Here is a 13,685-nt window from a genome sequence, read left to right on the forward strand (position 1 = left end):
ATCCTACCGTTACAGTTAAGCTGCATTATTAGCTCAAGTGAGGACTATAATGTGCAAGAAGCTGCTATAAATTACAAGGTAAAGGTAACCTGATAGTCTTAGAACTCTGGAGTCCTATGTCTGAACTGAGGTGATTTCAGAGGGCTATGTACTCCTTTAGGCCCGCTGTAACAAATTTATTACAGTGCAGAGAAACTGAGGCAAAGAAATAAGTTCTCAGCGTCAAAAGTTATGAGACATCACATAATAAATATGTGAGGTAAGCCTTGCTTCATCTGCCTGGGATCAAGAGTAGCAACTTTTATTTTTGTAACTTAAGACAACAGAAGCACAAAAGCCAATAAAAAAAAGAAGTAGAGCAGAATTAAACAGCCATGGGATCTGTCCACGTGATTCAACACCTCCAAAGGCAGGAAGCAAACAGAGATAGTAACTTACTATGGCAGTGGCCCGGCCGATCCCCTGAGCAGCAGCTGTCAGGACGATGACCTTCCCATCAAGTCGACCCATAACGGAACCTGCGGTTTAATCTACAGACACGTGTATTTAATGGCATGCACTGTAGACATGGTCCTATGCAGTAACATCTAGAATGAATGGTTCAATGTACTCCTTTAAGAACCTGAAGATGGCACCTCAGCACAAATATTCCCACCATGAGAATTCTCCAAGAGCGCCCACTCTAGATACCTAGCTTTGTACATCAAAACCATTTGGCACAGCCCACTCAACTGATACTCAGTAAGAGACAGACATTGGACTTGACCCACCTTTCGGTTTTTTGAGAACCCAATGCTGATCCAGAAGGGGTGGAGTCCTCCCCTGCCCATCCTGCCCGCTGTGCCCGCACGCACTGCTATGCCACTGGGCATGTCCTTCCTGCTTTCTGTCCTGTAAACTTCCGTTGGGTTTGCACCATCAATCATTTCTAGTTTGTTTATTTATATTCTTATTTTTGCAGGGGAAGATTCGCCCTAAGCTAACATTGAACCAGGAGGCTGAAGTGGAGTGCACCAAACTTTAACCACTAAGCCATCAGGGCTGGCTCTCATCTGTGGTTTTTCCTTGTCCCTTGGAAAGATTTCACCATCGGCCTCAGAAAGTCACTGAACAAAAGAACCGGAAAATCAAATCATGTCCAATACCCCCATTTTACAGATGAGGAAACTGATGTGGCCTGGTCCAGGTGAGAGAGACAGACGAAACGCAGGCCTCCCCATAACGCTGCCGATCCTCTTCTCAAGCTTAAGCCGGCGGGAGTTAACGCTTTAACAGCCACAGTCAGTCACTTCTGACAGGCAGGACTGAGACACTGTGACCGGGGGAAAGGTGGCGTGCATCAGGTCTGACCAGTGCCGACTGCAGGGCGCGCGGAACGGCTAGTGCTGAGGTCGGGGTGGCGAGGAGTCAAACGATGATCAAATGAGGTGGTCTTCAAGGAGCCAGGCTCTCTCCCCCATCCTGCTGTTCTCAACGTGTGCCTCTGACCTCGCGCCAAGTCACAACATGGCTGCTATGTCCCAAGGCACCATATCCGCATCCGCGTCAAAAAACACCAAGGGAAGGAGCAAAAGCCAAAGGTCTTTCTACCCAAGAAGGAAGGCCTGCTCAGAACCCCGGCCCACGTTTCACCCGCCAGCCCTAGCAGCCGCGGGGGCCGGCGTGTGGGGGCGCCGTCTTCTCCCCTCAGGATGGGAAAGGCAGGGAAGCGAGCTGGGAGGGCGTTGAGCGAACGCACTCAAGCAGCACGCGCGCACACACACCACGCCCGAGAAGGCGCAGGCGGCTTCTCCGGCCTGGGCCCCGAAGCCCTTTCCTCCCGAGCCCCACTCCGTCCTCCTCAGCCACGCGCGGCTCCGCCCGCCGGGGGCGCTCACGCGAGCAGGCGTCAGGCAAGCGGGGGCGGGAGGGCCGGGGGCGGGGGGGGGGCGTCAGGAAGGCGTGGGCGGACGCGCCGGGGGGGGTGTCGGGCAGGCGGGGGGGGGCGCGCCTGGGGGGCGGGGCGGGGGGCGTCAGGCAGGCGGGGGCGGGCGCGCCGGGGGAGGCGGGGCGCGGGGCGAAGGCCCGAGGTGCAGCTGGGTCCCGCGCGCTCCTTCCCGCGTCCCAGCCGGCGTCGCACCCGGGCCTCCCACCAGCCGGCCCAGCGGGCCTCGTGTCGCCCGGACGCCTGCCGTCCAGCCCTCGGCCGCCCGGGGCCCTCGGCGTCCACGCGCGGACAGGCGGCGGGCGTTCCAGGGGGTGCCCCGCCGTCCCCGCCCCTGCCCGGGCGCTCGCTCCCTCTGCTCCCAGCGCTGCCCCGAGCTGCCGGCGCCCGACTCCGGGACCAGCTCGCCGCTGCCCGAGGCGCTCCGACCGCGGCCGCCCTCGCCAGCCACCAATAAGCCCAGCCACTCTGAGGCAACGAAATTTTCACTGGTTTTCCCCCTTCTTACACGAGAGGTTCATACTCACTTTAAACTTGGGGAGAGTTGAGATATTTTCAGTATGTACTTTAGGAATGAGAGACTCCAGGAACCTTTACCCACCCCCAGTCCTGAGCGTGCGGATCAAACGCTGTGACTTGAGACCGTGCGCCCCGCGGCTCTGGGCGCCGGGCTCCGGGCGGCCTCCCCGCCTTTCTGGGCCCGGAGTTTGGAGCCGAAGGTTTACTGTTAGGTCAACTGCACTGCCACGCTAAAACAGAGTTTTTGGGAAAATGAGTTGCAAACATAGACTGAAATGGTAAAATCCAATATGAAAAGCAAACTTGATGGCTTTCTTACTGTAAACACTGGAATCAAAGTGTTAATTTTTCATTATCAGAGACAGAGCATTTTCAGGAATTCTGTCTTCGTGAGCCCGGAAGAAAAATGTTCACTTAAAACACTGAAAAATCCTCTCTTCTTTGGTTATTTTGAAAAACTTAAGATACCAGACTTCCAAATGCATCCTTATCCTGATCTAACTGCTAAGATTTCCTGAAATAAGTAACGTGCAGAGCAAAGCAACATCTAAAAATTAAACATCTCCTTTTCCCAGTCCATTTAAAGTTTCATTGAAAAAATACCAGGAAATCTTACTTTAGAGTAGCAGCAGGTGGATGGCGTCCTCCAGGTCACTGCGCGAGCGGCAAACGGAGACCGACCTTCGTGCAGACAAGTCAGGCGCTTAATGATGAATGCTGGGATGTGTAGTTCAGGTTTCTTCCGAGTTTGCTGGTTCTGTTTCCTTGAGTTTTTAAGGAATCGCACATTGGTATACTCAATGTGTGTACGTGCTGCCGTCTAGTGGAGCTCAGGTCGAACTGCTAACTCCGAGTAAATGGTGAAAAGCGGAAAAAGCCCCCGCAGCATGCTCAGGACTGGAAACCACTCCCTTGGCTTTGACCCCTCTCAGTCCCTGTCGTTTGTGTCTACTACGTGCCGTTCTGCGGTGTTCAAGATGGAATGAGGCAGAAGTCGCATGTGGAAGACGGCAGAGCCGCGAAACAGAAGGAGCCCAGGTCACTGAAGATACTAGAGCCTTCTCTCCTGGCCCTTGACATGATTGCTGAGAGGGCAGCACACGTTCTCTCGCGTTGAAGGTATGGTTGTGGTTCTCTTGTGACGCGCCGTCTCTTCTAACACTAATACACGCTTAGTGGCGGAATGCAGGCGTCCTGACTGCACTGGCGGTGGCGTCAGGGAGCAGGTTGAGCCTCAGTGGGAGTGTGGAGGCTTCAAGGAAAGAACATGCTGGGTAAGAGCAAAAAGCCAAGTCTGGCTGAAGAGAACAGATACACAAGAAGGAAAAGAAAGGACTGGGTCACGTGAGCCCTCTACACTAGGCTTCGTAACTCCAACTTTCTCAGGCAGGTAACTGAGCAGAGTGAGTGTGTAGGTTGTTTGTGCACGTGCTGTTTAAGTGGCTTCACTCAGCACCCACCCAACTCACTTTCACCTGCCTCCTACATTGTAAGGGTGATAAATAAATGACAAGCAGTAGGCTATATTGGAGGATATGAGGAAGCCATTTGGTTTGAAACTAATTTGACCTGACCTTGTTTTTCCAGAAAGGTCTGTTGAGCATGCATTGTACATCTGCTTTAAACGCTTACAATGTCCCAAAGATAAGAACAATGCCCTTAAAGATAAGGAGGTAGCTTCCCCCGACATCGGCATTTCCTTTAATATGCATCTCTCCCTAAACTAAGGATTAATTATGGACCTGCTGTGCTCACCGTGTGACCACCCACCTTGTGACCACTGACCTACTGACCTCTGACCTGCTGGGCCAGCAAAGCATCTCGCGATAATTGTAAAAGGGATATTCCTGCCATATATGATGGATGCTCTTTGTTCCAAGACTGTGTATAACCACTCGGTACACCCCACTTCTTTGGTGCCCTTCCTTCCTTGGGGGAGGAAGGCCCCAGGCTAGTCCTCAGACCTGACTCATAATAAATTCACCCCAATTTTGATTTGTAGATTGATGTGGATTATTTGTGTCAAGGGGCTGAAAACAAAACTCTCAAATTGCCAGCTTCCTTTGCTGCTAGGGTTGGCCAATGAAATGTGGGCTGGAGTTTCTGAGGAGGCCTTTCTTCTTGGATAGAAAGGCCTTTGGCTTTTGCTCCTTCCTTTTTGGGGGGGGCGGTCCTGGAACGTGGATATGGTGCCTTGGGACCTAGCAGCCATTTTGTGACTTGGTCTGAGGTCAGAGGCACACACTAAGGACAATAGGGAAGAAAAGGAACCTAGTTCCTTGAAGACAGGCTTAAGACAAAATCCCTAAACTAACTCCTCTGGACTTCTTATGTGAGAAAAATAAACTTTAGTCACTTTTCAGGTTTTTCGTTCTTGGAGCTAAGTGTATCCGTAACAGTCACAGTGGTTAAGAACAGACTGTGGAGTCAGAAAGATGCAGGTAAGTCCCACATCTTTCCCTCACCAGCTAAGTGAATAAGTTACACAGCTGACCAAACCTGTTTCACGTCTGTAAAATGAAGGTAGGCATAGCACCTACCTGAGGGATGTTGTGAGGAGGAAGGACTTGGCATGTACAATATTTGTTACATTTGTACTTAAAAATGTGAATGATTATTAGAAATCCAATTATAATGGATGGTAAAAATTACCCTTAAAGATTTTTTAAAACCCTGCCCTAGTTTCTGCTTGTGTTCACATAAGGTCTTTGGTAAAACTGTCTCTCATTGCCCCACTGTAGCTTCTAACACTGGGTCTAATGACTGTAATCACACGCAGCTGTGCTCCTTGTGTTCCTAACAACATCTTTCCTTTCTTTTTTTTTATGCTTTTTTTTTGGTGAGGAAGACTGGCCCTGAGTTAACATGTTACCAATCTTCCTCTTTTTTTTTTTCTCCCCAAAGCTTCAGTACATAGGTGTATAGCTTAGTTGTAGGTCATTCTAGCTCTTCTATGTGAGACACTGCTACAGCATGGCTTGATGAGCCGTGGTAGGTCCACGCTCAGGATCTGAACCAGTGAACCCCACGCCACCAAAGCAGAACATGCGAACTTAACCACTTGGCCATGGGGCCAGCGCCAATACCTTTCCTTTGACTTTTGAGGATTTTGGAATAGACTTTTTATGAATATGAGAGTTCCCTAATCAAGGCCAACTCAGGTACCTCTTTCTCGATGCAGCTGTCTTCAGCCTCCCTTTATTCACAGATCTTCAACAATTATGCTTACTCTACGACCGCCTAAGTCACATGGTATTGCAGATATTTGCTTACCCCTTTGTATAGTCAGTGGACTAAATTTGTTTAAGGTTAGGGACCATATCTTTTTCACCCTTACATTGTGATCAGCTCATATTAAAAGTATGAGTTATTTGTTTTCCAGCTACAACATGAGTCCCACAAAGGCAGTGCCTTTCGGTGCCTAGACCAGTAATCAGCACACAGTAGAAGGTAGTTAAATATTTGAGTATGAATGGCAGGCTCTCAATAAGTTTCCTGAACATGATTCTGCTAGGCTCTCAAGAAAATGTTTCCTATGAACAATACTGTATTTTGTCTTCTCTGGTCCTGACTTGACTTTTCAGATTTTAGTGTTGTCTGACCATCTTATTGCTTTTTAACATTCTCGCAAGTTTCCATTGCTAACTTTCATCATTGTTCCTTCACAATCTTTCATCATGACACTGAAACTCAGGTCATAAGAGTTAAGCAACATTCTGAGGGAGACATCAGCAAGATGGAGGAATACAAAGTCCCGGCTCTTTTTCCCTGACAGAGACACTGTCGTAACAGCAATACATGGACCAAAGTATCTTTGTGAGAACTTCAGAAGCCAGGTAAGAAGTTGCAGTCCCCTGGGTAAGGGCAAAGCTAACAACTTCCACCCTGAAACTAGGCAGAAGAGCCCTTTCATTTTCCCTGCGACCACCTCTCCCCCAAGCCAGCACAGCTCACCCCTGCTTACAGCTCCTCCATCGTGAGGAGCAGGGGAAAGAAAAGAGAGGAAAATTCATTCACAGTTCCGTCTTTTTGGAGAGCTGCCTGAAGGACTGGTTTCTGTCTCACTTGACCCGAACTGCTGATGGAACTGGCATGGTCTGGCACCAGACAGAGCCTAGCGTGGCTCAGCACCATCAGGAGTAGGTGCCCAACTCGAAGCTTCATCCTCGGGAGGGAGGGAGGAGAGCAGAGCGTGTGTCTTATGTGCCAGCGTTTTGGAGGGCTGCCATTGGGACTGGTTTCTATCTCACCTGATTTGGGGTGCTGATGGGAGCTGACGTAATTTGGATGCCTGGGGGCCAATGAGAACAAAGGAGAGTGGGGTGGCTTCCTGCTGCAGCACCAAAGAAGCTGCAGTACTACAGACAGATATTAGAGGGAGCAAGAGATTATGAGCTCCTGAAAAAGAAACTGGCAAACCTCTCTAATTGGCAAATCACATACACAAGCCTAGAGAGTCACATCTGCCCAAAAGCTTTCAGAGGGCCCACAGTCTATAACTGGGCTGACTGATGAAGGTCTTCCCCTGTATGAAGCAGCCCACAAAGACTGGAAGAGGTGGCTATTTTTCAAATGCATAAAAGTCAGCAAAAAAATCAAAAGGCACACAAAGAAACAGAGAAACACGATGCAATCAAAGAAACAAACTAAATCTCCAGAAACCAACTCCAAAGAAATGGTGACCTATGAACAAATACCTGACAAACACTTGAAAATAATAGTTTTAAGGAAGCTCAATGATCTACAAGAGAACACCAATAGACAGCTAAATGAAATCAGGAAAATGATGCACAAACAAAATGAGAATATTAAAGAGATGGAAACTATAAAAAAGGACCAAACAGAAATTCTGGAGCTGAAGAATACAAATAACTAAAATGAAAAATTCACAGAGGGGTTCAATAGCAGACTTGATCAAGCAGAAGAATCAATAAGTTGAAACCAGGTCATATGAAATTACTCAGTTAGAGAAGAAAAAAGAAAAAAGAATAAAGAAAAGTGAAGAGAGCCTAAGGTACTTATGGGACATCAGCAAGTGGACCAATATATGCATCATGGAACTTCCAGAAGGAAAGAGAAAGGGACAAAAGATTTATTTGAGGAAATAATGGCCAAAAACTTCCCAAATCTGAGGAATGAAAGATATCCAAATTCAAGAGTTAAGCAACATTCTACTAGACTAGATATCTGAAGACTGATCTTATATATATATATATAATTTCTATTGAGTTCATAAGAGTTGACATCATTGTGAAATTTCAGTTGTACATTGTTTCTTGTCTGTCACCACGTAAGTGTTCTCCTTCACCCCCTATGCCCACCCCTCACCCCCCTTCCCCTGGTAACCACTGAACTGTTTTCTTTGTCCATGTGTTTGTTTATATTGCACATGTGAGTGAAATCATCTGGTGTTTGTCTTTTTCAGTCTTACTTCCCTTAGCATAATTCCCTCCAGGTCCTTCCATGTTGTTGCAAATGGGATGGATCCGTCTTCTTTTAATGGCTGAGTAGTATTCCATTGTATATATACCACATCATCTTTATCCAATCATTGGTCAATGGGCACTTGGGTTGCTTCCAGGTCTTGGCTATTGTGGATAGTGCTGCTATCAACACAGGGGTGCATATGTTCTTTGGATTATTGATTGCAAGTTGTTTAGGTAGATACCCAGTAATGGAATAACTGGATATGGTATTTCTATTTTTAGTTTTCTGAGGAACCTCCATCTTGTTTTCCATAGTGGCTATACCAGTTTGCAGTCCCACCAGCAGTGTATGAGGGTTCCCTTTTCTCCACACCCTCTCCAACTTTTGTTATTTTTAGTCTTAGTGATTATAGCCATTTAAACAGGTGTAAGGTGGTATCTTAGTGTAGTTTTGATTTGCATTTCCCTGATGATTAGTGATGTTGAACATCTTTTCATGTGTTTCTTGGCCATCTGTATATCTTCTTTGGAAAAATGTTCTTATCCCCTGATCATTTTTTGATTGTGCTGTCTTTTTGTTGTTCAGTTGTGTGAATTCCTTATATATTATGGAGATTAACTCCTTGTCAGATATATGATTTGCAAATATTTTCTCCCACTTGGTGGGCTGTCTTTTTGTTTTGATCCTAGTTTCTTTTGCCTTGCAGAAGCTCTTTAGTCTGATGAAGTCCCACTTATTTTTTTCTTCTGTTTCCCTTGTCTGAGAAGACCTGGTATTCAAAAAGATCCTTTTAAGTTTGATGTCAGTGAGTCTACTACCTATATTTTCTTCTAGGAGTTTTATGGTTTCAGGACTTATCTTCAAGTCTTTGATCCATTTTATTTTTGTGTATGGCATGAGATAATGGTCTACTTTCATTCTTTTGCATGTGGCTGTCCAGTTTTCCCAACACCATTTGTTGAAAATACTTTCCTTTCTCCATTGTATGTTCCCAGCTCCTTTGTCAAAGATTAGCTGTCCATAGATGTGTGGTTTTCCTTCTGGGCTTTCAGTTCTGTTCCACTGATCTGTGTGTCTGTTTTTGTACCAGTACCATGTCATTTTGATCACTATGGCTTTGTAGTACACTTTGAAGTCAGGGATGGTGGTACCTCCAGCTTTGTTCTTTTTTCTCAGGATTGCTTTAGCAATTTGGCGTCTTTGGTTGCCCCATATGAATTTTAGGATTCTCTGTTCTGTTTCCATGAAGAATGTCATTGGGATTCTGATTGGGATTGCATTACATCTGTAGATTGCTTTGGGTAGTATGGACATTTTAACCGTGTTTATTCTTCCAATCCATGTGCGTGGAATCTCTTTCCATCTCTTTATGTCATCATCTATTTTTAAGACTGATTATATTTTTAATGGCCTTAGAGTCGTTTTATTACCCAGGTGAACATACCTACTACTTTGCAATACTCTTATTCAGTGGAGGAGTGAACATCGTAGAGAATCAACCTGCAGCTCTGTAATCATGTCTGGTTTGGGTGCAGAGGAGAAACCAAACTCCCAAGGGACAGGCCTGAGGGACAGCGTTATAGGAAGGCACAGTTTCACTTCACCCTAGTGAACCTGTGACAGTGTGTTAAGGTAAGGGAAATAACCAATTCATAGACTTTAACAGTGATGGCTATGATACAATTAATAATCTCTCCCTTTGAATAAGTCTTCTTACCAAAGAGCCAAGAATGCCTTGAAATCACTAACTCTGTTCTAAACATTAGGCAACTTGCTGTTTTATATGGTTTTTCAAAGTCATATGATATAAAAGTACTATCAGATACTCTCTAAAACCACAGTTCTTAACCTCTTATAGAGTAACAGACCTCTCAGAGAGTATGTTATAAGAAAGTAGGGACCCTAGTATCCTAGAAAACTGAATCCACACACAAAAGATAAAATTTCAGAGGTTTTACAGATTGTGTGAAGCCCATCCATAGATGCTTTATGTGTTGCGGGGAGCCCAGGTTTAGGAATTTTGTTAATTAAATGATGCTTTAATTTATGTATTATCTAAGTCACATGTGGATAACGAGATTAATGAAAATGTATACATTTTATGTATACACGGAAAGACTGGAAATTTCCTTCAATAACTTTATTCTTCACAAAATATATAAATAAATAAAACAATTCAACTTCTAAAGTATTACCACATTCAGGAAGAAGGCAGTCTATCACCATTCTAAATGACTGGAATGCCTCAATTTCTAATGGCAAAGTGCAAACTGAATTGAAATTAAGTTGGACTGTGACATCATTGCCAGGGATAGAAAAATAAAGTAACAAATACAGTCATTTCTAAATAAGGAACACTAGGCCCCTAGAAAAGTGACAGCAGAGTTTACTGAGTCTTGCACTCGGGCACAGCTTGTCCTGAGGAGGCGTGCCAAGGGCCTGGCTGAGGATCCACACTCTCTGCTCCAGCAGTTTGTTCTTCTGAGAAAAAAATGGAAAGCAAAAGTCATCTTATTAAAAAACACGTTTGGTTGCAACACAACATACAGCTTATATACAGTTTACCTTACAGCTGAGGTAATGTTTTCAAATTGATAACCCATTATGTTCTCCTGCTGTTCTTTAACATCTTTCAACGGCTTCCTCTAGCATGCTCCCAGGATGAAGTAAAAATTCCTCTCCACAACCCACAAAGTCCTGCGCATCTGGCTCTTCTCTCTCTGGCTTCACCAACTTCACCCAGAGGAACCTGTGTGCACTGCGCTCTGGCCACACGTGGTTTTCCAACCCTTCCCCTGGTTACGGTCTCTCCCAGCTGGGCCGACCCTGTTCCCTCTGCCTGAATCGCCTTCCCCTCCCCTCTTTGTTAAGCTAACTCACCTTAACCTGTTAGATCTCAGTCCCCTTCTTCAAAGAAGACTTCCTTATGTTCCTAAAACAACCTATTAAAAACTCATAGGCTTTTGAACTCTAGAACTGTACCTCCTTTTTTGACTACTTGATCACCATCTATACCCACTAGACTGTGAACTCCAGGAAGGCAGGGGCCATATCTGGTTTGGTTATCAATGTACCATCAGGGTGCAATATGTGACACATAGGTGGAGACCAAAAATTTCTGTTCATTGAATGAATATGTAAATGATATAAGTCTATGATCTGGCTTGTGTAAAATGAATATAATGCTACTGGAAATACTGGCCCATTGAATTGATAAGAAGGTCTTTTGCAGTAAAAGTAGTTATGTTTGTAGGATGGTGTCTCTCTGTGTCCTCGAGAGCTGCTTGTCTATCTGAGGGAAAAGTTGAAGGTTCAGGAGGCAGAATAAGACTTCCCTCGGGGTAAAAAGTGATTTCACTTCAGTGCTGTGCTTTGGAGAAACTTCTCACAGAGACAGCAAATGACATCTCTGCAGTGCAGCTTCTCCATGACATCTTCTCTTGTCTAAACTTGCCCTTTGGGGCCACAGGTGACAAATGAGTTCCAACCGTTATCCCCGATCCCCAAGTAACCAGTATATTTACCCACCTGGGCGGAGGCCTAGACTTGAGTTATCAAAATAGCGAACTGGGTGAGGTGCTGGGAAAGACTTTGATCGGCCATCAAAAAACCAAGATTTCGGTGAGTCCTTTGGCACAGGATCTTGTAAATTCTGTTCCTTGCATTGAGAAGGCGTATGCTGTCTCTCTTGAGAAGCTGGTCCGGTCACTTTAGGAGACTTTGGAGAATTCTCACAAGTCACTTCTTTGTGAGCTTCTCTTTTAAGAGTTCTCTCCTTCCACATTTTGACCTCATTGGAAAGATGATGATTATTGCTTAAATGTGGGGAAAAATAAAAGAGACTGTAAGACTGCTCAATTCCAGAAATATATTCATATTTACATAAAATTTTTTTTCTTAATTGTGGTAAAATATATGTGACATATAATTTACCATTTTATCATATTTACATTTTAATTTCAAGCTAATGCTTCCTAGGTTTGGATTATTTCCACAGTTCAGAAAATGAAATCAGGTCAATATAAATTGAAAAATTGTACTAAATCTCCGTGATCACAGAATCTTGAAAAGTATGATATTAGGTTTCAAATGAATCAGTGATGTCGTCCAGCATGGTTTATCTACTGATACTCTGTGGCAATAATTTGATAAGTTAGTCTTCTGGATGGATGAATCTTTAATGTACCTTTGTTATTTTAAAAGATATATTACACTGTGCTTTTCTGGATTACTTATAGTGTTGCTTCCCACAGGAAATGCTGCCTGCATTTATTCACTCCTTCAGAGAAGCCTGGGAAGCAATCCTAGGCCCTGCTCTCCTTTCTTTGATCAGTCAGCCAAGTGTGTTGATACAACCTCACACTTTTGGGTTCCCCCCCATTCTGCTCTAGCAGCTAGAGACGCCGTATGAGCTCATTAGGCCCCAGCTTAAAATCCTCCAGTGGTGGTAATCCTCCCGTTACATTTAGGAGACCACCCCAGCTGCCTCAGAATGACCTGCAATGTGTAATCTGGACCAGTGGCCTCTGGCATCGCATCTTGCACTTACTCTGCCTCATTCTGTATGCTCTGGCCACACTGCATGTCTTTCTGTTCCACTTTCCTCTTTGACTCAAAGCCTGTGCACATGCTGTTCCCTCAGCCTAGAAGGCTTAGCCATCTCTACTGTCATCAAGCCTAACTGCTACTCATTTTCAGATCTACTCTTACATATTAGTTTCTTGATCACCGCCCCTCCCCACATCTAGATAAGGTCTGATCCCTCTGTTGGACCCTTTCATAATGTCCTGTTTGCTTTTTTTGTTGTTTAATAGCCTCACACAGAACAGTAGCTATTTGCATATTTATTTAATGCCTATTTTTCTTCTATTGCATCATTAGTAAAGATTAGCACAAGATTCTAATCTTTGGTAGAAGCCAATTAATCAAATTTTTTACAACTGTTTATAAAGGTTAATGGGCTACAATAATGGACCTCAGGGATTCTCCTTTGAGTAAAGCCTCACTGACTTGGGCATATTTGTGGCATATTTAAGCTCCCCTCAAAGATCTTGGTTTACTTTTTGGTTCTTGGCTTAGTTAAAAACAGGCTTAGCTAAAATCAGTTGATGGGCCAGCCCTGTGGCCTAGTGGTTAAGTTCCGGGCACTCCACTTTGGCAGCCTGGGTTTGGTTCTCGAGTGTGGACCCACATCACTCTGTTAGTGGCCATGCTGTGCTGGCAGCCCACATACTAAAAATAGAGGAAGATTGGCATGTTAGCTCAGGGGAATCTTCCTCAGGAAAAAAAAAAAGGTCAGTTGATGGATAGCAAACCTCTGGAATGGTGCTACCATATTCTCATTCCTTTTAAAAAAGACACATTACATGAGCTCTAAAAATTACTTCCCCTATATGTGTGAGGGGTTGCCCAATGCAAAAAATATATATGCATGTGTAGGCATCATCCTCTCCCACACGTACCACCATAAGCATAATTCCTGTATCAGGTAAGCAGATCTTACCTTAACATTTCATTCCTTTGCTTTGTTAACTGTTCATTTTGCTGCTTTAACTTAGAAATTTCCTTTTCTAGCCGTATATATTCACTTTTCAAAATAAGAGCTCTTGTGCTTTGTACAATGCCGCTGCCACCCCCACAGGTTAAGGGTTTCCTTGAAGGCTGAGAATCAGTATGTTCTGATATCACTGTGGGAGGCAAACACACAGACAGGTGATAATTTTAATTATCTCCAAAGTTCACAATAAAGGAAACATTAGTAAGTTCAATAAATCACTATAAAAAACAAAACATCTCAGCACCATCTCCCTGAACG

The 13,685-nt window shown here is 44.7% G+C and overlaps 1 protein-coding gene, 1 long non-coding RNA gene and 1 pseudogene across 6 annotated transcripts in view; 1 reads left to right on the top strand and 2 right to left on the bottom strand.

Annotated features, from left to right (window-relative positions):
- Nucleotides 1-3,155, bottom strand: part of LOC123283896 (glucose 1-dehydrogenase-like) — an 81,341-nt gene extending 78,186 nt beyond the window's left edge. For 4 of the 5 annotated variants that reach the window (XM_070503697.1, XM_070503693.1, XM_070503696.1 and 1 more), the window contains exons 1-2: nucleotides 3,060-3,155; nucleotides 439-530 (exon numbers count right to left, since the gene is read on the bottom strand). In XM_070503697.1, coding sequence (XP_070359798.1) covers nucleotides 439-510 — 72 coding nt within the window. In that variant the 5' untranslated portion in view covers nucleotides 511-530; nucleotides 3,060-3,155. Of the gene's footprint in view, nucleotides 1-438; nucleotides 635-3,059 lie in introns of those variants that run through there. The other variant, XM_070503692.1, reaches the window with a different exon arrangement.
- A 151-nt stretch (nucleotides 3,156-3,306) lies between these two features.
- The window catches only part of LOC123284396 (uncharacterized), a 55,089-nt gene continuing 44,710 nt past the window's right edge, over nucleotides 3,307-13,685 (top strand). The window contains exon 1 of the long non-coding RNA XR_011501187.1: nucleotides 3,307-3,562. This is a non-coding gene — a long non-coding RNA (uncharacterized lncRNA). The remainder of the gene's footprint in view (nucleotides 3,563-13,685) is intronic.
- LOC123284397 (centromere-associated protein E-like) overlaps nucleotides 9,996-13,685 on the bottom strand; it is an 84,479-nt pseudogene continuing 80,789 nt past the window's right edge.

This window comes from Equus asinus, unplaced genomic scaffold (assembly GCF_041296235.1).
Source record: "Equus asinus isolate D_3611 breed Donkey unplaced genomic scaffold, EquAss-T2T_v2 contig_618, whole genome shotgun sequence".
Classification (NCBI taxonomy): domain Eukaryota; kingdom Metazoa; phylum Chordata; class Mammalia; order Perissodactyla; family Equidae; genus Equus; species Equus asinus.